The sequence below is a fragment of the Rhinatrema bivittatum genome, chromosome 11 (genome assembly GCF_901001135.1).
Source record: "Rhinatrema bivittatum chromosome 11, aRhiBiv1.1, whole genome shotgun sequence".
Lineage (NCBI taxonomy): Eukaryota > Metazoa > Chordata > Amphibia > Gymnophiona > Rhinatrematidae > Rhinatrema > Rhinatrema bivittatum.
The window spans coordinates 22296967-22319711 of record NC_042625.1 but is presented as its reverse complement, the minus strand read 5'-3'; the positions used below and the strand labels follow the sequence as shown (position 1 = coordinate 22319711).

The 22745-nt window shown below is 50.9% G+C and overlaps 1 protein-coding gene across 2 annotated transcripts in view; it reads right to left on the bottom strand.

Annotated features, from left to right (window-relative positions):
- Positions 1-22745, bottom strand: part of ANAPC5 (anaphase promoting complex subunit 5) — an 85876-nt gene that overhangs the window by 15099 nt on the left and 48032 nt on the right. Inside the window, exons 10-11 of one of the 2 annotated variants that reach the window (XM_029570905.1) lie at positions 14817-14998; positions 14076-14211 (exon numbers count right to left, since the gene is read on the bottom strand). The exons of the other annotated variant lie outside the window; for it this stretch is intronic. Coding sequence (XP_029426765.1) covers positions 14076-14211; positions 14817-14998 — 318 coding nt within the window. The remainder of the gene's footprint in view (positions 1-14075; positions 14212-14816; positions 14999-22745) is intronic. 2 annotated transcript variants of the gene reach the window in all.

Below are 22745 nucleotides of genomic sequence, written 5' to 3'. Positions count from 1 at the left end.
ACCTGATAATTTTCGTTCCTGTAGTACCAAGGATCAGTCCAGGACACCTGGGTTGTGACTCCGCACCAGTAGATGGAGACAGACTAAAACTTGTGGGCGGAGCCATATATGCCCCTGTGCCAGTCACAGCCCCTCAGTCTTACGGAATGTCAAAGTAGAACACAACCAGAGAAGTAAACAAAACTAGATACCGCTAAACTAACGGGGAAAGAAACACCCCTTCTGGAAACGGACTCTCCAACCGAGAGAGCGAACAAGCGGAACAGAGCAAATCAAAACACAGAGCGGACTCTCCATTACTTCAGCGCAGCACTGCGGGCGGGATCCTGGACTGATCCTTGGTACTACAGGAACGAAAATTATCAGGTAAGAAACTAATTTTCCTTTCCCTGTACGTACCAGGATCAGTCCAGGACACCTGGGATGTACCAGAGCAACCTACTGAGGGTGGGAAGCAGAGAGTCCCGCTCGGAGAACCCTCTTTCCAAAACCCCCGGAATCGGTAGCCCGGACATCCAGCCGGTAATGCCGGATAAAAGTATGCAACGACTTCCAGGTGGCCGCCCTACAAATCTCTTGAGGCGACACCTGAGAAGCTTCCGCCCAAGACGCTGCTTGATAGCGAGTCGAGTGAGCCCGCAGCCCCACGGGAAGAGGTTTTCCCCGCACCAAGTACGCCGAACCAATGGCCTCCTTGAGCCAACGAGCGATCGTTGTGCGGGACACTGCAGCTCCTTTCTTTGGTCCAGAGAACAGGACAAACAGATGATCTGTGACCCGAAACGGATTTGTGACCTCCAGATATCGGAGAAGGGATCTCCGCACGTCAAGCTTCCGTAACTCCCTCTCTTCTGTAGCAGAGGAGTCTCTGCACGCAAAAGCGGGCAACTCCACCGATTGATTCACGTGAAACGACGAGACCACTTTCGGAAGAAAGGAAGGAACCGTCCGTAAGGAAACCCCCGAATCGGAGATACGCAAGAAAGGTTCCCTACAGGACAGGGCCTGTAACTCGGAAACACGCCGTGCCGAGGCAATCGCCACCAAGAATGCCGTTTTCAAAGTGAGATCCTTAAGAGTAGCGCGTTTCAAGGGCTCAAACGGCGCCGTGCATAGAGCGGAGAGAACCCAATTGAGGTTCCAAGCCGGACAAGGAAGACGTAACGGGGGGCGAAGGTGCTTAGCACCCCGAAGGAAATGAGCAATATCCGGGTGAAGCGCCAGAGACTTACCTCGCAAACACCCAAGCGCCGCCACTTGGACCCGTAGGGAACTGCACGCCAGACCTTTGGCCAGACCCGCCTGGAGGAACGCCAGAACATCAGAGACGGAAGCCGAAGTGGGGTCCACCCCTCGCTGCACGCACCAGTCCTCAAAGACCACCCAGACACGGACGTAAGCCAAAGATGTCGACTGCTTCCTGGAACGCAGTAGCGTGGCCACCACCGCATCTGAATAACCTTTTCTCTTCAGACGATTCCTCTCAAAAGCCATGCCGCGAGACAGAAGTGATCCGCATCCTCCAAACAGACGGGGCCCTGATGGAGTAGGGCCGCCATTCCCTGGAACCGAAGGGGTGCCGCTACTGCCAGTTGTACGAGGTCTGCGAACCACGGCCGGCGAGGCCACTCCGGTGCCACCAAGATCACGTTGGCCGGATGCAACTCTATGCGCCGTAGAATCTTGCCGATCATCGGCCACGGGGGAAACACGTAGAGCAGCACATCCGTCGGCCAGGGAAGCACCAACGCATCGACGCCTTCTGCCCCCCGCTCTCGACGTCGACTGTAAAATCGCGGGGCCTTCGCGTTGTGCCACGTGGCCATCAGATCCATGTGGGGCACCCCCCACGTTTTGCAAATGAGAAGAAACGCTTCGTCCCCCAGCTCCCACTCTCCGGGATCCAGACGATGACGGCTGAGATAGTCCGCCTGCACGTTGTCGACTCCCGCAATGTGAGACGCTGCGAGGTTGCTGAGATGTAGCTCCGACCAGGCCATCAAGCGCTGAGCTTCTTCTGCCACCTGGGGGCTCCGTGTCCCCCCCTGCCGGTTGATGTATGCCACGGTGGTCGCATTGTCCGACAACACTCGGACTGCCTTTCCCCGCAGCAATGGTAGAAAAGCCTGCAGGGCCAGACGGACCGCTCTGGTCTCTAGGCGATTGATAGACCACTGGGCTTGCGACACTGACCATAGGCCTTGAACTGAGCTCCCTAGGCAGACCGCTCCCCAACCGGAGAGGCTGGCATCCGTGGTCACCACTGTCCAACTGGGCACCAGGAGAGAGACTCCGGCGGAAAGATGACTGGGGTCCAGCCACCAACGCAGGCTGGACCTCGCGTGTCCCGCTAGAGGAAGCGGTAAATGGAAGTCCTCCGAGACCGGCTTCCAGCGGGAAAGCAAGGATGACTGTAAGGGTCGCAGATGAGCGAACGCCCAGGGAACCAGCGCCAGCGTGGAAGCCATAGACCCTAGGACCGTAAGGTAGTCGCAGACCCGCGGCTGGCGAAGAGACAACAAGCGTTGCACCTGAGTTTGCAGTTTGCCCATCCGTTCGAGCGACAGAAACACCTTGCCCTGCTTCGTGTCGAAAAGAGCTCCCAGATATTCCAAGGTCTGCGTGGGTGTCAGATGACTCTTGCTGAAGTTGACCACCCATCCCAGGGACTGCAACAGATGGAGGACCCTGGCCACCGCCATCCAACACTGATCCTCGGACTTCGCCCGAATCAACCAATCGTCCAGGTAAGGATGGACCAGGAGACCTTCTCGGCGCAGTTGCGCCGCCACCACGACCATTACCTTTGTGAATGTACGAGGGGCCGTTGCGAGCCCAAACGGGAGCGCCCGAAACTGGTAATGCCGTCCCAGAATGCAGAATCTGAGGAAGCGTTGGAACGCCGGCTGAATGCCTATGTGAAGATACGCCTCCGTGAGGTCCAGGGAGGCCAGGAACTCGCCTGGCCGGACCGCGGCGATGACTGACCGGATCGTCTCCATTTTGAAGCGAGGAACGCGAAGGCATCGGTTCACCCCTTTGAGATCCAGAATTGGTCGGGACGTGCCGTCCTTCTTTGGTACGATGAAGTAAATGGAGTAACGGCCTTTGCCGTGTTGGCTGACCGGAACGGGGGAGATAGCTCCCAAGTCCTCTAAGCGGCGGATGGTGTCTAGCACCGCCGCCTTCTTCTCGGGAGCCTTGCAGGGTGACACAAGGAACTTGTCTACTGGAATGCGAGCAAAATCTAACGCGTAGCCGTGTCTTATCACGGTGAGGACCCACTGGTCCGACGTTATTCCGGCCCATCTCTCGTAAAACGACAGCAACCGCGCCCCGACGTTGGGAACGGCGTGCTGAGGCTGCGGCGGGAGAAGGGCCGACCCCCTTTCATTGTGAAGATTTGGGCGCCGTGATGGCCAGGGCACCCCCTGGTCTACCAAAGCGCCTCCCACGAAAGGACTGCTGCTGCTGCCACTGTGGGGTACGGGAGGAGGAAGACCTGTACGATTGCCCCGACGACCTTTGAGGTCGCGCCTTCCTGGGCCCACGAAAGCGGGACCTGGTTGCAAAGGAAGACCGCGACCTGGATCTATCTTCGGGCAACCTGAAAACCCTATTTTCCCCCAGGGAAGCCATCAAATCATCTAATTCCTTGCCAAACAGTAACTTACCCTTGAATGGCAGCGCCCCGAGGTGAGTCTTAGAAGAGCCATCCGCCGCCCAGTTGCGTAGCCACAGGAGGCGGCGCGCCGAGACAGCCGCCACCATGGATCTAGACGAAGTGCGCAGCAGATCGTGGAGTGCATCTGCGCCATATGCTATTACCGCTTCCAACTTATCCGCTTGCGCTGCCGAAAGATCCGCATTGGCTTGGAGGACCTGAGCCCAGCGTAAGCCAGCTCTCAAAGCGAAATTCGTACACATGGCGGCCCGAATACCTAGCGCTGAAACCTCAAAAATCTTCTTGAGCTGTACTTCCAGCTTCCTGTCCTGAAGGTCCCGAAGGGCTGTCACACCCGTAACCGGGATAGTAGATCTCTTCGTTACCGCCGAAACCGCCGAATCCACCTTGGGAAACTTGAGAAGGTCCAGCGCATCCTCCGGGAGCGGGTAAAGCTTGTCCATGGCCTTGCTGACCTTCAAACCTAACTCCGGAGTGTCCCATTCCCGGAACATGATGTCCGTTGAAGAAAAATGGAACGGAAAAGCAACTGCCGGACCCGTGAGGCCTAACAGGACCGGATCCATGTTCGCTTCCTGACGAACCACCGCCGGAGGGGGGTCTATTCCCAGTTCCTGGAGAATGGCTGGAATTAAAGGTGGCAATTCATCCCTACGGAATAGCCGGACCACTTTGGGATCGTCTCCCTCCACTGCCTGTGAACCTTTTCCTACGCCGGACGTAGAGGAGCCGTCCGCTCCCACATCGTCGGGTCCCTTCTGGGTCTCCTCAGGGGAATCAGCGTCCGCCTCAGGGGAGGAATCGGTGTCCGCCTCCTGTGGGACGCCACGTGGAGGCCGCTTCCCCCGCAAGGCGCCCTGGGGCCCCTCCGCGACCCCCGAAAGCTTCCTGGACCTCTTCTGCGGTGGAGCCCTGCGAGCTTCACTCCGGCCGCGCTTGCTTTTTTTGTATTTCAGGACTTTGCGCAACAAAAGCACAAGGTCCTCCGAAAGCGAGCTCGAATCAGAAGAAAAATCAGCGGGACTCCCCGGGGACCCTGTGTCCCCCGAGGGACCCCCTCCGACCGCGATCCGCTGCGGGGAAAGCGCGGGAGGCAAGGCCGAAGGCCCTGTCGTTTCCCGCGCCATTTCGCGGCCCGTGGCCAAAATGGCCGCCACTCCCGCGCTAAGCGGGAAAAGCTCTTGGGGCTTTTCTACGGCGCCCCCCCCGCGCGGAGGCGATCGCGCGGGTCGCGAACGAGGTCCCCGAGGCGCCCCGGACGACCCCTCTCCGCCCGGGATGCAAGCGGCGCACAGACTCGCGCGCGCGCCGAGCCACAGGCCCGGCAGACCGAGCCGCGAGGCATGGCGGCGAAGAGGCGCGAACACGGGACGACAGGAGACCCGAAAAATAAAAAATTTGAGCGAACGGCCTCCCCCCGACAGCGGCGCCCCCACCACGAGCGGCGACGCGAAGCAAGAGAGAGCCGACACAGAAATAAAAGCAAACCTTTTTTTTTTTTTTTTTTTTTTAAGAAAAACGCCTGTCGCTGTCCACGGTCCTGGAGCCCTAATCCAGCAGGGGTGAGTGAACCGGGCTTCCCGGTGTCACCCCTGACGCTGCTACTAGGCCAGCTGGGTCCTCGACCCTAGCAGCGGCCTCAACCAGGGGGGGGTGGTCCCCTCAGAACCTCACAACCCCCCTGGGAGGCAGGGCGAAAGGGACCTAGGGACAATTTAGAAAAAATATTCCCAAATAGAAACCCGTAGCCTAAACTGGCCTAACAAATCAAAAAAAGAACCGACCCTGACGGAATACCAGAACCAGGGCAGGCAGGGCTGTGACCGGACCTGCCCCATCTACTGGAGACAGAGTAAGACTGAGGGGCTGTGACTGGCACAGGGGCATATATGGCTCCGCCCACAAGTTTTAGTCTGTCTCCATCTACTGGTGCGGAGTCACAACCCAGGTGTCCTGGACTGATCCTGGTACGTACAGGGAATGCCCTTTATCATTTTGGTCGCTGGTCCCACTGATCTGTGGGACTTTCTCCAGTGCGACTATATCTTTTCTGAGATGCGGCAACTAGAATTGCACACACTATTCAAGGTGCGGTCTCACCATGGAGCAACATAGAGGCATTATTAGATCCTCCATTTAGATGATGATATATCCCAAAGCAGTCTCCCAGCACAGGCCAGCACTGTAATGGAGTTTGGACAGGCTTGGGACAGATATGGAAGGCAGTGGTAGGAACAGGGCTGAGCAGTTGGGTAAATGATATCCTAGTGGGGGGAGAGAACCAGACAGGAAGAATTTCAACTGGGCAGACTGGATGGGCCAGCTGATCTTTATCTGCCTTTGAGTCCACCGAAGCTTTCTCTTTCAAGCCCACTGACGACAAATGGTTTTCCCGACAGCTCAGAAAACAAAGTATTGCACTTACAACAAGCAGAGGGAAAAACACAGAGAATTGCCAGCATCTGAATCAGAAGGTCCTCATGGAAGAACTGTAAAAAAAACAAGCATGCAGAGGAAGACCCTATAGAGGCAGAAGAGCATGAAGTGAAAAGATTTAAATTTGATGAAGATGGGGAAGACAGGGAATTGGATAGCCCACCTCCATCTAGTGACATTTCTTCAGATATGACAGAAGAGTGAAACTAGCTCTGTCAGACAGCACTGCACGAGTGCCACCACTGAAAGAGAAATGACTCCAGATAAAGACCAAGGGAAAGATAGTAATAAAACCATAGATGTGAATGAAGAGGGCAACCAAATGGAAAAATCTGATCAGTTTCATGCAGAGAAGGATTTACTTTCTGAAGACAGTGGAAATGCATCTGCCATTAGTAGAGGCATTGACCGCAGGGCAACTGAAGAATGAGGAACCTTTTCCAGTGCAATTCCTGACATAATTTGGATAATAGAAGAACTAGGGAGCACTCCATGAAGTTAGCAAGTAGCACATTTAAAACTAATCGGAGAAAATTCTTTTTCACTCAACGCAAAATTAAGCTCTGGAATTTGTTGCCAGAGGATGTGGTTAGTGCAGTTAGTGTAGCTGGGTTTAAAAAAAGGTTTGGATAAGTTTTTGGAGGAGAAGTCCATTAACTGGTATTAATTAAATTGACTTAGGGAATGGCCACTGCTATTACTGGCATCAGTAGCATGGGATCTTCTTAGTGTTTGGGTACTTGCCAGGTACTTCTAGCCTGGAATGGCCACTGTTGGAAACAGGATGCTGGGCTTGATGGACCCTTGGTCTGACCCAGCATGGCAATTTCTTATGTTCTTAGTGTGCCACAGCGTTACAGACTCTTTGAAACAAACCAAAGCTTACTAAATCAGTTATTAACTTGGTAAAGGTCAGTCAGCCTGTGCTCTTCACTGGGCTAGTCAGACATCAGCTGGCAGACCATAGATTTCCTGATAAGAGCCAGCTACAGAGGTTCATGAGCACTGCCAAGGACAGACAATCATATCAGTGACTCACAGCAATGCCAAAGTTACCTCAGAAACCTGCATTATAAGGGCAGGCTATTCTTGCCATAAAGCAGAGGGCTGCATAGTGAGTCTATGCTCTCCCAGCTGAACATGGCAGCACAGAGAACATTTAATCCACTGAAATGCTTCTTAGAGGACAAGTGGGTTTTAAGTGGAAGATTGTCAAGACCCTTAGGGGCGGATTTTAAGAGCCCTGCTCGCCTAAATCCGCCCAAATCCGGGCGGATTTAGGCGAGCAGGGCCCTGCGCGCCGGTGAGCCTATTTTACATAGGCCTACCGGTGCGCGCAGAGCCCCGGGACTCGCGTAAATCCCGGGGTTTTCTGAGGGGGGCGTGTCGGGGGCGGGCCCGAACGGCGCAGCGTTTTCGGGGCGTGTCGGGAGCGTTCCGGGGGCGGGCCCGGGGGCATGGCCGCGCCCTCCGGACCCGCCCCCAGGTTGCGTCCCGGCGCGCTAGCGGCCCACTGGCGCGTGGGGATTTACGTCTCCCTCCGGGAGGCGTAAATCCCCCGACAAAGGTAAGGGGGGGGGAAGGTGAGGGGAGGGCAAAAGAAAGTTCCCTCCGAGGCCGCTCCGATTTCGGAGCGGCCTCGGAGGGAACGGGGGTAGGCTGCGCGGCTCGGCGCGCGCCGGCTATACGGAATTGATAGCCTTGCGTGCGCCGATCCAGGATTTTAGCGGCTACGCGCGTATCTACTAAAATCCCGCGTACTTTTGCTTGCGCCTGATGCGCCAGCAAAAGTACGCCAAATCGCACGGTTTGAAAATCTACCCCTTAGAGTACAATCGTTTCAGACTTTGTGCAAATTTCCCATACAAATTTTTACCAACTTTGTCTATTAGCTTCACCTCCTGCCTGATCTAAGCAATTATAGATGTGGTAGACATAATTCTTCACTTTATTCCCCTTCCCTTTCCCACGATGGGTCACAAAGGCAAAATTAGGGTTTGTGGGAAAATGACGACTTTCCAGTCTTAGGACAAAAGACAGAGCAAAGGAAAATTGGTTCTTACCTGCTAATTTTCATTCCTGTAGTACCACAGATCAGTCCAGAGTCCTGGGTTTTGCCTCCCTGCCAGCAGATGGAGACAGAGAAAATTTCACCAACACTATATATAACCCAGTGTGCCACCTGCAGTCCTTCAGTATTGACCTGTACCGAAGCTTAAAAACCATATACCAAAAAAAACCAAAACAAAAAAAAAAACTTAAGACTACTTGATAATTCCCCCCAAGAACTGGAGGATGGTGATCTCTATAGAAGCGTAATCTTCAAAAACTAAAAGTATGAACCCTATCAAACAAGTCTGTATTCCAGCCAAGAAAAAGAATGAGTGGATGACTCTCCACCTTCACAGATTGGGTGGGCTCTGGACTGATCTGTGGGACTACAGGAATGAAAATTAGCAGGTAAGAACCAATTTTCCTTTTCTTGTATGTACCCAGGACAGTCCAGGTTCCTGGCATGTACCAAAGCTCCATAACTAGGGTGGGACCTGGAGAGCCCCGCTCGCAAAACACCCTCACCAAAAAGACCTGGATGCCGGATCCCCAACATCCAAGCTATAGTGCCTTGCGAAAGTGTGCAGAGACTTCCATGTTGCTGCCCTGCAAATCTCTTGCAGAGAACCTGCTGAGCCTCCGCCCATGAGGCCGCCTAAGAGCACATTGAATGGGCTCACAAACCCTCAGGAACCAGACGACCCTTAGCTTTGAACATCAAACCAATGGCCTCCTTGAGCCACCATGCAATAGTGGCCTTAGACGCTTAAGAACCTCTTTTCGAACCGCTTCACAAAACAAACAGGTGATCCGACCTCCTAAAGTCATTAGTTACTTTTGAGATAACTCAACAAATCTCTCCGCACATCCGAGAGTTTAAGCTCCCTGTGTGAGGTACGGATGAGTCCATCTCAGGAAAAGCTGAAAGCTCCACCCTCTGATTCACATGAAATGCAGAGACCACCTTAGCTAAAAAAAAAAAAAAAAAGGTACCGTCTGCATGCCACACCCAAGTCCAAAATCTGTAGGAAGGGATCACAGCAAGACAAAACCTGTAGCTCAGAAATTCTTCTAGTTGAACATATGGCCACAAGGAAAATGACCTTTAAATATTTAATAGTTGCTCTCCTCAACAGTTCAAAGGGAGCCTCACACAAACCCCTGAGGACAAGATTAAGGTTCCAGGATAGACAGACTCTCTTTACCGGTGGGCATAAATTCTTTGCCCTCCAGAGAAACCAAACTACATCTGGATGAGTAGACAGGGGAGACCCCTCTACTTTACCTCAAAAACAACCTAGAATAGCCAACTGGACCCTAAGAGAGTTAAAGGCCAAACCCTTGACCAAACCCTCCTGAAGAAAAGACAAAATATGAGACTCTGTAGCTCTTAGAGCTTGCACGCCGAAAGTGATACACCAGGTTTTAAAAATCTTCCAGACCCGCACATACGAAAGAGAATTAGACTTTCGTTTAGCCTGTAACAGAGTAGTAATAACCACTTCGGAGTACTCCCTGCGCCTCAATCGCCACCTCTCAAAAGCCATGCCACTGGACAAAAAAAAGTGAACCACCTGCTCTGAAAATATAGGACCCTAAGGAGATTTGTTAGATGGCCAAAGCGTAGTGGACTGTCCACGGCCAAGTTGACTAGAACCATGAACCAAGGCTGACAGGGCCACACAGGCACCACCAAAATTACTTCACCTGGGTGTTTCTCTATCCGTAGCAACACCTTGCCTACTAGAGGCCAAGGAGGAAAAATGTAAAGTAGAACCTCCCGAAGCCAAGGTGACCACCAGAGTATAGATGTCCTCGGCCCTGTGTTTTCTTCTCAGACTGAAAAACCGAAACACCTTGGCATTTTGACAAGCTGCCATTAGATGTACTTGAGATAGCCCAACTTCTTGCAGTTGAGCTGCATCAACATCTCCTACAGCTCCCACTCTCCTGGGTCTAACACTGTGACTCAGAAAATCCACTTGGACGTTGTCGACCCTCATGGTGTATGAAGCCACTATCCTCTCCAAATGTTGCTCTGCCCAAAGAATCAACTGATGAGCCTCCTGAGCTACTGCCCGACTCTTGTTTCCTCCCTGCCAATTGATGTAGGCTACCGTTGTCACATTACCCAACAGGACCCTCACCAACTGACCTCTCACCAAAGGCAGAAAGGCAAGTAAAGCTAAACGCACCACTCTGATCTCTAACTGTTTGATAAGATCAAAAAGCCTCTTTCTGGGACCACTGTTGTGACACCCCCCCCCCCTCCCAAACCAGACAGACTGGCATTGGTAGTAAGAATCACCCAATCTGGAACGTCTAGCTCCATACCATGGTCCTGATTGGAACGAAGGAGCCACCAAGACAGGATGTCCCCTGCCAACACCCTCAAGTGGCAGGCGAAGATGAAAATCCTCCAAGAGTGGGTTGCATTGGGCTAGAAGAGCCTTCTACAGGGGCCTCATAAGCACAAATGCCCATGGCACCAACTCCAAGGTTGAAGCCATTGAGCCCAGGACCTGCAAATAATCCTAGGCCTTGGGCATCACCAGCCCCAACAGATGAATTTGCCCCTGCAGCTTCTGCACACTCTCCTTCTTGAGAAACACCTTGCCACTCCATATGTTGAAATGAGCTCCTAGATATTCCAGGGATTATTACGAAACCAGGTGACTCTTTGCCAAGTTCACTACCCAGCCGAGAGACTCAAGCCTCCGGAGCACTTTCTGAACCGAATAACGACAGAGGTCCTCCAACTTCGCCCTGATGAGCCAGTTATCTAGATAGGGGTGTACCAGAACTCCTTCCCAACTTAAATCTGCCACCACCACCACCACAACTTTGGTGAAAGTGCATGGCGCTACAGCCAGACTGAACGGAAGAGCCTGAAACTGAAAATGCTGACCCAGAACCATGAACCGCAGAAACCGTTGATGGTCTGGGCGGATGGCTATGTGCAGATATGCTTCTGTCAAATCTAGAGAAGCCAGAAACTTGTCCTTGCACACCACCACTATAACCAACCTCAGGGTCTCCATTTGGAAACGCAGAACATTCAGCACTGTATTTACTCTCTTTAAGTCCAGAATCGGGCGAAAGGTGCCTTCCTTCTTTGACACGACGAAGTAAACTGAATACCTTCCCATGCCTCACTCTTCGCGGGGGACCAGAATTACTGCCCCTAACCTCTGCAACCGGTTCAGTGTCTCCCGAACCACTAGCTGCTTTGTCTATGGGCCCGCAAGGGAAAACCAGAAACAAATCTTGAATGGGATGAATACATTTTAATGCATAGCCGTCTCTTACTACACCGAGAATCCACTGGTTCGTGGTAATTTTGGTCCACTCCCTGTAAAATCGCGCCAAGTGACTTTCTATGACAGGAATGACAGAGTGGACCATCCTTGTCTCATTGCGAGGACTTAGTCCCAGCTGTGCTACCACCTGTGGTGTCCCAGAAAGGACTTCGGACCCCTGGAAAGGACTGAACCTAGTACTGGCTCCTGAGAAAGAATTGCTTCTGAGGACCTTGAGCTCCCCTTGCTGGGTGAGACCTCCTATTATGCTGAATGCAGGGCTGAGCCTGACGGAACATCTTACCCCTAGGCTTATCCTCTGGCAACCTGTGCACCTTGTTTTCTCCCAGATGCTTCATTAGCTGCTCTAGGTTCTCACAAAACAAGAGTCTGCCTTTGAAAGGCAGAGACCCCAACTGAGATTGAATGGCATCTGCCGACCAGTTACACAACCATAACAACCTCCTGGCTCATACCACAGATATCAATTTTAGACGAAGTTCTGACTAAGTCATAAAGAGCATCCGCTAAATATGCCACTGCCACCTCTACGCGCTCAGCCTTCTTCGCCTCCTCGCCTGAGCATCCTGTAACTGCTGCACCCAGAGCAGACAAACCCGCTGCATAAAACTAGTACAAATGGAGGCTCGTAAGCTCAAGGCTGACACCTCAAATATCCTCTTGAAATGAACCTCCAATTTTCAATCTTGAAAGTCCTTCAAAGCAGCGAACCCTGCAACCGGAATAGTCGTCTTCTTAGTGACCGCCGACACTGAAGCATCGATTTTAGGAAGGGACAGGAGCTCCAATGTCTGCTCAGGCAAAGGATAAAGCTTCGCCATAGCCCTCCCCACCCTCAAAGCTGGCATTGGGAGTTTCCCACTCTCGATCCACTAGTTTTTTCACGGACTCATGGTACAGGAAGGCTTTTTCTGAACCCTCAGCCCATCCAGGAATGGATCAGCCCCTTCCAAATCTGAGTCCTCATAAGGAATCTTGACCCTGAGCTCCTGAAGAACATGAGGAATCAAAGGCTATAGCTCCTCCTTACGAAAAAGATGGACCACTTTGAGGTCATCTTCGGTAACTGGAATCTCTTCAGGATCATCCACCTGATCCATGCCACCCGCATCCAGATCAACCACCTGATCATCCACTGGTTTCACCCCCATCCCATCTGGGGCATCATTCGAATCCTCTGACTCATCCACCGCAACTCCTGGAGAAGGGCTCACAACAAACGCTGGACGGGAGAAGTCTGCTTTCTCTTTTCTTGATCAAGTTTGGAACTTATAGCCAGACCCTCCGAAGGCTGGGCCCGGGCCCCCAAATCAAACACTGCCGCACGCTACTTAGGCCTCATGTAAAAGCAAAACAAAGTCCGTGGAAAAAGGCCTGGAGGAGTCAGAAATTGGCTGAGAGGATCCAGGAATTGGTAGAATGGGAAAATCTTATTTATTTATTCTTTTTCTATACCGATGTTCATGTCCCCTATCCAAGCCCCCCTGGAGTCGAAAGATAGCCTCAGAGGAGAATGCCCTCCCCCCCCGCTGGCATGGCAAAGTTCGCACAAGTATTCAAAATGGCCACCGTTCCTGAACTGATGGAGAATCCCTGACCCGGCGAAAATCCCGACACACTTGAGGAACAGGAGTGGGAGCCGGATTTTTCGCGGCGGTAGGGTCATCTGATGACCCCTCACCGTCCGATGAACAAACCTGAGACAATTCAGCTGCAACAGCACCGAGCCAAGCTGCGCACATCTCACACATGGAGGGAAGTTTACCTCTAAAACAGCCATCTACCTCGCATTCTCTGCTGCTGTGAAAAACAAACACCCCAGCCGCCCGAACAGTATAAAGGCAGGAAGTCGTACGTTTCTATTTTCTTTTTTTTTAACTTTATAATACCTTTATAATACTTCCCTGCTAGGCTGGAACACCGAACTGTAAGAGGGACAGACTGCCAAACAGCTTCCCCTAGCCGCCAGCCACTTCAGTGGCCTCTTGAAGGGGCAGGATCTGGACCACCAGATTTACACCCCACGGACGCAAGGACTGAGCATACAAAAGGGTGACCAACCCCCAGCTCGTCCACCTCGACCAAGAGGGATGGACCCAACAGGACCTAAAAACCTCCTGGGAGCAAGGCTCTTAAACAAACTATTTTTCCCAGACTGCAGAACTGCAGGTTTTGCACCATCTACCATCTGCTGGAGACAGAGAAATACTGAGAGACTGCATGTGGCACTCATGATTATGTACAGTGTCAGTGAAACATTCTCTGTCTCCATCTGCTGGCGGGGAAGCAAAATCCAGGAGTCTGGACTGATCTGGGTATGTACAGGGAACATCAGGTGTAAGCCTTGAGAGATCTCATGCACCAATTGATCAAGCTTTAGACAGCCTGGTTTCTTGACAGCTCCCACCTATTACATTAAGAGCCCTGTAGTGCTGATTGCAAAACAGAAGAAGCAGGACTGCAAGTAACCACAGTGCACTGGGATGGAGGTTCAAAAGAGCTAGGACAGAACCAAAAGTCTCCCCCCTCTGGGAAACTGGCACAGGCATCTCTGTACAGGGCTCCCGGGATCAGCATCTCACCTGCTCGGCATGCAGCCCCGCCAGGTGACACAGCACCACGGCGAAGGATTCTGTGTTATTCTGGTGCACACCCACATTCACAGCCTCCAGGCTGTTCATACTCAGCAGAATCTGGGCTTGCTGAAGTGCCATGGTACTGCAATGCAAAAAACCCTGGTTATTGTTTTTTGGTTCATCTAGCGCAGTTATGACAGTAACAATTCTTGATCAGGCTACCCTCTGGAACCCTGTACGCATGCACCCTAAAGCCTGACCAACAAGTGTCCTTGCTGAGCAGTGGTTGGGATTCTCTCCCTCCATGGCTATGAAACTGTGTAATCCTAAGGTAACTTACAGGAGTGTGCTGAAACATTCCCTAAGGTTGGGTAATGGCACTTTACCCTGATAAGAAGCAAGAATAACTTTTGAATAGAAATTGTTTTCCATAATGCTGGGCTAGGTCCAGATGCCCTCAGCCTCCTCAGTTACAGAGGGAGGAAAACAAACAGACTGTAAGCTCTATGGAGGAGGGACTCTCTTATCTGTATTTGTACAGTGCTGCGCTATAGAAGAGAACAGAAGTAATAGTAACAAGAAACTTAGTGTGATTCTTGACACAAATGTGCTGTAATTAGAGATCACAAATCCAAACTGAAAAGTAATGTATACAATGCAAAATGGAAGAGGCAAACATCCAGATATTACCGGAGCCCTTTACATATGAGAAATTGCTCTGGAAGAGAGCGATGAAAAGGACAATACCTTTGACCGTACAGTCGCCAAATTGCAGTTTTCTGTGCAATGCTGATGTCGATGAGCTCCGACAAACTGTGTTTCCAGTGCAACAGATCCAAGTCCTTCAAGGCATCCATGAGCTTGTTCGCTGTCTTTCCCGCAAAAGCCCGCTGCTGAACTAAGGACTGTATCCCAAGAGAAGCTAGATACTACGGCGGATACGGAAGGACGAGACAAAGCAGATTCTGTCAACTGCGTCCAGAGGGACGCTTACGAGATTTCAGACACAATTCAATGCAGAGGAGGTGAACTGGAAACAGAAGACTGGGGTTCAACCATACATTTTTGTTTTTCCAGCTAACCAGCTTGTTAATGAGTACTGTACAGTGCAACAGCAAAAGGGTCATGCACCTTACAAGGGAATCCTGGGACATTTAATCACCCTGGGTTGTTCCTTTCTTCACAACACTTTGGATATTTTCACTTTTTCTATCACTTTCTCCCAGAGAAGGAATGCAGACCACATCTTTTAATGCATATGATTATATCTAACCGCTTGCTGCTATATTTTCAATTTGTGAACTGGAGAAATTACTTACCTGATACTTTTGTTTTCCTTAGTGTAGACAGATGGACTCAGGACCAGTGGGTTATGTGCTCCCCTGGCAGCAGATGGAGACGGAGTCAGGTTGTAAAGCTGACATCACTTCACATACAGCCCTGCAGCGACCTCAGCCCTTCAGTATTCTCTTCAAAAGCCACTGTGGACATACTATCAAAAAAACTGGATTAAAAACTTGATTAAAAACAGATAACCGTAACTACTCAACCAAACACTGAACTCTAGTAAGATTATAGATGCCCTGATCTAGGGACTGGATGATGGCTTAACCGTAATCCCTTGGAATCGATATTCACTCCACGGGAGAATCCTTGGCACCATTCTTGGGCATCCATGGGCAGGATGCAGAGTCCATCTGTCTGCACTAAGGAAAACGAAATTATTAGGTAAGTAATTTCTCCATTTCCTAGCGTGTAGCCAGATGGACTCAGGACCAATGGGATGTACAAAAGCTACTCCCGAACCGGGTGGGAGGCTGCCCATGGCCCATTTAGTACTGCCCTTGCGAATGCTGTGTCCTCCTTGGCCTGAACATCCAGGTGATAGAACCTGGAGAAGGAGGACCACACATCACTGCTTGGCAGATGTCGTTGGGAGACAGCAGTCTATCTTCCACCCATGATACTGCCTGAGCCCTAGTGAAATGAGCTTTAACATGAAAGGGTAATGGCTTCCCTGCCTCCACACTTCTTTGATCCAGCGAACTATGGTAGCTCGTGAAGCTGCTTCACCTGGTATCCTTCCACCATGAAAGACAAACAAGCGGTCCATCTTGCATATCATTTCCAAGATTTCTAGATACCGTACTAAAAGCCTACTGACATTTAAGTGGCGTAGGAGATGGTAGTCATCCGTGTCCTTGTGTCTATTTAGGGATGGTAAGGAAATGGACTGATTCAAGTGAAATTCTGAGACTACCTTGGGCAAGAAGAAAGGAATGGTGCAAAGCTGTAACACTCCTGGAGTCAACCTGAGGAAAGGGTTCCAACACGACAACACCTGCAGTTCTGAGATGCGACGAGCCAAGCATATCGCCACCAAGAACACAGTCTTCAGCGTTAATAGGCGTAGGGATAGACCGCACAGCGGTTGAAAGGAAGGCCCTGCTAAAAAGTACAATATTAGATTAAGATTCCATAAGGGGACCAGCCAACGTAAAGGTGGTCCAAGGTGCTTAATCCCTTTTAGGAAATGGGCCAAATCCGGATGTGCCGAGACATGCTCCATTCACTTCACCTCTGAAACAGGAGAGAGCTGCTACTTGGACCTTCAAGGAGTTGAGGGACAGCCCTTTATTCAGTCCATCCTGTAAAAATTCCAGGACCATAGAGATTTTGGTCATCCGAGGGGGCACCCCTTGTTCCTCTAACCAGGCCTCAAATATTCTCCAGATCTGCATATATGCTAAGAACGTAGAGAACTTCCACGCATGGAGCAAGGTGGAAATTACTGCCGCCGAATATCCACATTTCATCAGGCGAGCCCTCTCAAGGGCCAGACTGTAAGACAAAATTGAGTTGGGTCCTCATTGGAGCAATTCCCTATGTGGAGGGCGGCATAGGAGGCTCTCCATCAGAAGCCTCCGCATGTCTGCATACCATGGGCGTCTAGGCCAATCTGGGGCCACTAGAAGGACTAGTCCTCTATGACGTTTGATCTTGCGAATGACCTTGCCTAGCAGAGGTCATGGAGGGAAGGCATATAGTAAGTCTTCCTCTGGTCAGGTCTGAACAAGAGCGTCAATCCCTTGGGAACGCTGATCTCTTCCGCAACTGAAGAATCGGGAGACCTTTGCATTGTGAGATGTGGCCAGCAAGTCGATGGACAGGAGGCCCCAGTGATCTACCAGGAGCTGAAAGGCTCTGGCCGACAATGCCCATTCTCCTGGATCCAGATTCTCCCTACTGAGAAAGTCTGCTCTGACGTTGTCTTTTCCTGCAATGTGGAAGGCCAAGATCCCCCGTAAATTCAACTCCACCCGTTCCATAAGGGAATCTATCTCCAGAGACACTTTCTGGGTTTTGGTTCCTCCCTGACAGTTGACGTAGGCTACCATTGTTGCATTGTCTGTCATCACGTGAACCACCTGGCCCTGGAGTCTGTGGCTGAATTGTAGACCCTCTAATCTGATGGCTCGGGCTTCCAGAGGGTTTATGTTCCAGCTCATCTTGGTCCAATGCCTCTGGGTTGTCAATTCCTGACAGTGACCTACCCACCTTCGGAGGCTCACATCTGTTGTGAGGACTAGACAATTGGGAGGGGCAGGCTTACATCCTTGCTTAGGTAAACTTCCTGTAGCCAAGAAAATACTTATATCGGTAAGTGGAGGCAAATAGAGTAGTCTTGAGACAGCGGGTTCCAACGTGACAGCAGGGAACGCTGGAGTGGACGCACGTGTGCCCTCACCCACAGTACTACCTCCAGGGTTGATGCCATCAGACTGAGGACATGAAGATAGCTCCACATCCTGGGGCATATCGTGCTCGTCAAAGGTGCACTTGGCACATCAGCTTCCTTGTCCTCGAAGGTGTGAGGAAAACTTTGTCCTGTTTGGTGTCGAACCAGACTCCCAGATAATCTAAGGACTGGGAGGGCTTGAGACTGCTTTTGTCCATGTTCACGATCCAACCAAGCTCCTGAAGCAGGGAGATCACCCGGCTGGTCACCTGGTGGCTCTCTTCCAACGACTTCGCCTGGATCAGCCAGGTGTCCAAGTAAGGGTGCACCAGGATTCCTTCATTCCTCAGTGCCGCCGCCATGACCACCATAATTTCGGAAAATGTTCTGGGAGTGGTGACCAAGCCGAAGGGCAATGCTCGGCACTGATAATGGCGGCCCAGTACTGCAAGGTGTAGGAAATGCTGGTGGTCTTGTCGGATTGGAATATGAAGGTAGACCTCTGAGAGGTCCAGGGACGTTAAGAATTCTCCTGGTTGTACGGCCATTATGACGAAGTGTAGATTTCCATGTGGAAATGAATTATCCGTAGATAACAATTGACGCTCTTCAAGTCCAGGATGGGGCAAAAGGAACCGTCCTTCTTGGGTACGATGAAATAGATGGAATAACGCCCTGTATTTTCCTGGGGCGTAGGTACTGGAATTATAGCCCTCAAATTGAGGAGCCTTATCAAAGTAGATTCCACTGCCAGTTTCTTGTGCTGGGAGTGGCAAGGTGACATGAATACATCCCAAGATATGCTGCGAAACACCAGAGCGTATCCTCTTATGATATCCAGTATCCATTTGTCTGACGTGACCTTGACTCCCCCCTCTGATAGAAGAGGGATACTCGACCCCCTATCTCCTCGTCTCGTGGATGGCGAGGAGGTGCTGCGGCCTCTCTCTCTTATCTTCCGGTAGCCGCTGCACTGGAGATTCACCCCACTTACTGGATAACTTTTCCAATTCGCTTCCGAATAGGAGGGATCCTTTAAAGGGCATATTTTTGAGGTTTGCCTTAGAGGTTGCGTCTGCTGACCAATTTCACAACCATAGTTGTTTTTTGGCCACTACCACTGAGGCCCTCCCCTGGCCAAGGTATGAGCTAGGTCAGAGCTCGCTTCCGCTAGAAAGGCCACAGTGGGCTCCATCGCTTCTCTGGAATGCGCCCTTGAGTTATCTGCCTCTCTTGACCAAGCCACCAGGACACAACAGGAAGCAATCTGTAGTGTCATTGCTGTCGCGTCAAAAGCTTGCTTAAGGATGGACTCCAACCGCCCATCATGCGCGTCCTTCAAGGCCGCTCCTCTCTCCACTGGAATAGTTGTTCGATTTGAAACTGTGCAGTCCAGGACATCCATTCTGAGGAAATGCAGGCATTCTTTGGCCGTCGGGTCCAGAGCCTTCAATGCCAGACTCTTTTAAAGCTGATTTCCAGGGGTCCCATTCCAGGTCAATCAACTCCTGGATGGCTTTCAGCATCGGTAAATAGCAAGTGGCTTTCCGTAGAGACACCAGGATGGGATTCTTCTTTGATTCCGTTGTCGGGTCCGGGCCAGAAACTCCCAGAGTCTTCAGGGTCTGGGAGACCAGTGCCAGCAATTCATCCCTATGGAAAAATCATAACACAGGTCGGGTATGGCTCCAAGCCTGGAGGGATTTCCCTCTCTTCCAACGAGTATGCATCCCCTTTGTCATCCGTGGTGTCTGGGTCCCTGTCAGGGTTACCCTTGGTGAGACAAGGCATGATCCAAGGCATGCTGATAGGGCTGGGAGGACAAGTCCGGTCTTGGTCCAGGCAGGGGCAGCAGCTGACTGTGCCTGAACAAAGACTTGAAAGCCCTGAAAGAATTCCACCCAAGTAAAGGCTGCTGGGTCCTTACCTAGCCCTTGAGGAACAGGGGTAGGTGCAGCTGGACTGCCCTTTCCTGAGGCAGATTCAGCCCCGGGATTGCTCAAATTTGGGGTACTACCGGATAAAGTTGTGGCTGATCCATCTTCCGACTGGGAGGGATCAGGCTTGGAGAAGTTCTGGGAGTCCAGTCCTCCCTGGGCCTCCTCACAGTGTGGACACAAGAAGGATTCTAGGTCAGACTTTGTAGCACTAATATGACAGGCAGCACAAAGAGTGTCGCTTGTGCTTCTTTGCTGCCGGAGCCATAGTAAAATGTAACTTGTGCGTTCAGCCGGCTAGCGCTTGGACTCGAGCGTGCACAGATCCACCCCGATGCTCCCTTAAGCGTCCAGTTGTGAGCAAGTGTATGTGTGCACAGGTATGCGCATGGTTATGTGCGCTAGTATGCGCACAGGTATGCATGCACGCATGTGCATGTTAGGTACACAGCAGGGCCAACCTACACTGCGCGTACTGATGGTCTCTAGAGGAAAATGGCACCGCACAAAACTGTTCACAAGATGGCGCTGCCTTGGCTTGCTACGTGGAGAGCCCACCAAGCCTGAAATGGGGCCTAGCCCATCAGAGAGCCACTCAACCCGCTCAGAAACCCCCTTCCCTTGCCCTAACGGGATTGGGAACATTGACGGTATGGCACACCAAGCAAGGAGACTGGAGGAAAGACTTACCGAAGCCCTTCCATGTCTCTGAATCGGAGGAGTCCTTCTACTTACTAGGGCTCAGCGCTTACTGGCTGAGTACAGAGACTGTCTCTGGCTGCAGGGGGAGAGGGCTTTTGCTGTCACTGCTGTACTCGGCTTCCTGCACCCGCTGTATTTCAGCAGCAAGCCCACGCCGGAAAACCGGCTACCGGACCAAGGCACACCTTTGAGGGAACTCAGAAATCGCCTCAGGAATTCTTAACTAGGGGAGGGACCTTTATATATCACTGCAGGAGAGCGGGGCTCACTCTTTCTCCAATTTAAAGGTAAATTTTCCTTCTTCTAACGAGTACTGCAATCTCACGAAACCACCAATGCTGGTGTAGGGAAAGCACGTCCACATCTGCTAGGAGACTGAGAGATACTGGAAGGCTGAGGTCACTGCAGGGGTTTATCTAAGGTGACGTCAGCTTTGAAACCTGACAGTCTCCATCTGCTAGCAGGGGAACAGAGAACCCACTAGTCCTGAGTCCCTCTGGCTACATGCTAGGAAAGCTGGAAATTGTCAGATGTCACATGGAGAATCATGCTAATCCAATTAGTATCAAATACTAGAAGTTAAGTTGCTGCAGAAAAACACTGAGAACAGTGTGCTAAGGGAGCACCTCCTCAGGATTTTGTGAAAGCGTCAATAGGCCGCCCTAACGAATCAGGAACGCTACACTTTAAAATAATTGTGAACTTTAAATGCATTTTAACATCTTGACACAGACCTAAAATTGTTGCAAAAAATTGGTCCTTCATTTTTGAAGGATCAAACCTCTCAGTAAACATCTGCTAGGATGTTACGCTCTGCTCATGAAGAGTTGCTTTCTGTAGCCACCTGCAAGGTAGTTATGAGATCCAGGATCTGGGTTAGTCACGGTGCCAGTGCTTTGGAATAAGCTTTCCCCAGACATCAGACTGGAACCTAGCTACCTGCTGTTTCAGAAAGTGGCAAAAAAAAAAAAAAAAATGGCCTCTTCCATCCTAATCTAACCTGGGTTTTACATTTTTGTATGTCGGCTGTTTATTTGTATTGTTGGTGATGAGATTTTATTATGTACATCGCTTTGAATGACCATTTTTGGGGATCAGGAAGGCGATTTAAAATGCTTTTCAATAACTACACTAAAGGAAAATTGGTTCTTACCTGCTAATTTTCGTTCCTGTAGTACCACGGATCAGTCCAGACTGTGGGTTATGCCTCCCTTCCAGCAGATGGAGACACAGAAAAACTTGAAGAGCACCCCTCTTAACTTGGAGCATCACCTGCATCTCTTCAGTGTATAGACTATACAAGCAGAATTAAAATAAGATCAAACCAGGAGCAAACATAGATCAAGCAAGGTCAAAAATAGAGAACTTGGAACTTCAACTAGTAAACAAATTGTTGCCAAACAGTGAATGAGAAGAAACTTGTAGCCTTCTTCTATAATGTTCTGCAGAATGAAGTACTGTCATAGAGGATTCGCAGCGGAGTCTCAGGGAAGAAATAACCTCCTCTGAAGGGCGGGCGTCTGGACTGATCCGTGGTACTACAGGAATGAAAATTATCAGGTAAGAACAATTTTCTTTTCTCTGTACATACCCGGATCAGTCCAGACTGTGGGATGTAACAAAGCTTCCCTAAACAGGGTGGGACCCTGAGTGTCCCGCTTGAATGACAGCACTGAAAGAAATAGTCAGCATTCGGAGCCTGGATGTCCAGGCGGTAATGATGAGCAAAGGTATGTATTGTCTTCCAGGTTGCCGCTCTGCAAATTTCTTGTGGCGATATCAACTGACATTCAGCCCACGAAGCTGCCTGGGAACGAAGCGAGTGGGCTTTCAACCCTTCAGGAACGGGACGACCGCGACAAATGTACGTAAAGGAAATAGCTTCCTTCAACCATCTAGCTACTGTCGCTTTAGATGCCTTCTGTCCTCTCTTAGGCCCGCTTCATAAGACGAACAAATGATTGGACAACAGAAAAGGGTTAGTGACCTCCAAATAACGCAATAGTGTCCTTCGAACATCCAGACATCTTAACTCTTTGGCATGCGGCGCGTCAGGAGAGGTATCTGAAAAGGCTAGGAGCTCCACAGACTAACTGACATGGAAGGACGAAACCACCTTTGGTAGAAAGGAAGGTCCTGTTCTAAGAGAAACTCCCAAGTCAGAAATCCGCAAGAAGGGTTTCTCTGCAAGACAGGGCCTGGATCTCAGATATCCGCCGGGTCCAGCAGATAGCCACCAAAAATACTGTTTTCAAGGTGAGGTCTTTTAGCGTGACCCTCTTAAGAGGTTCAAAAGGT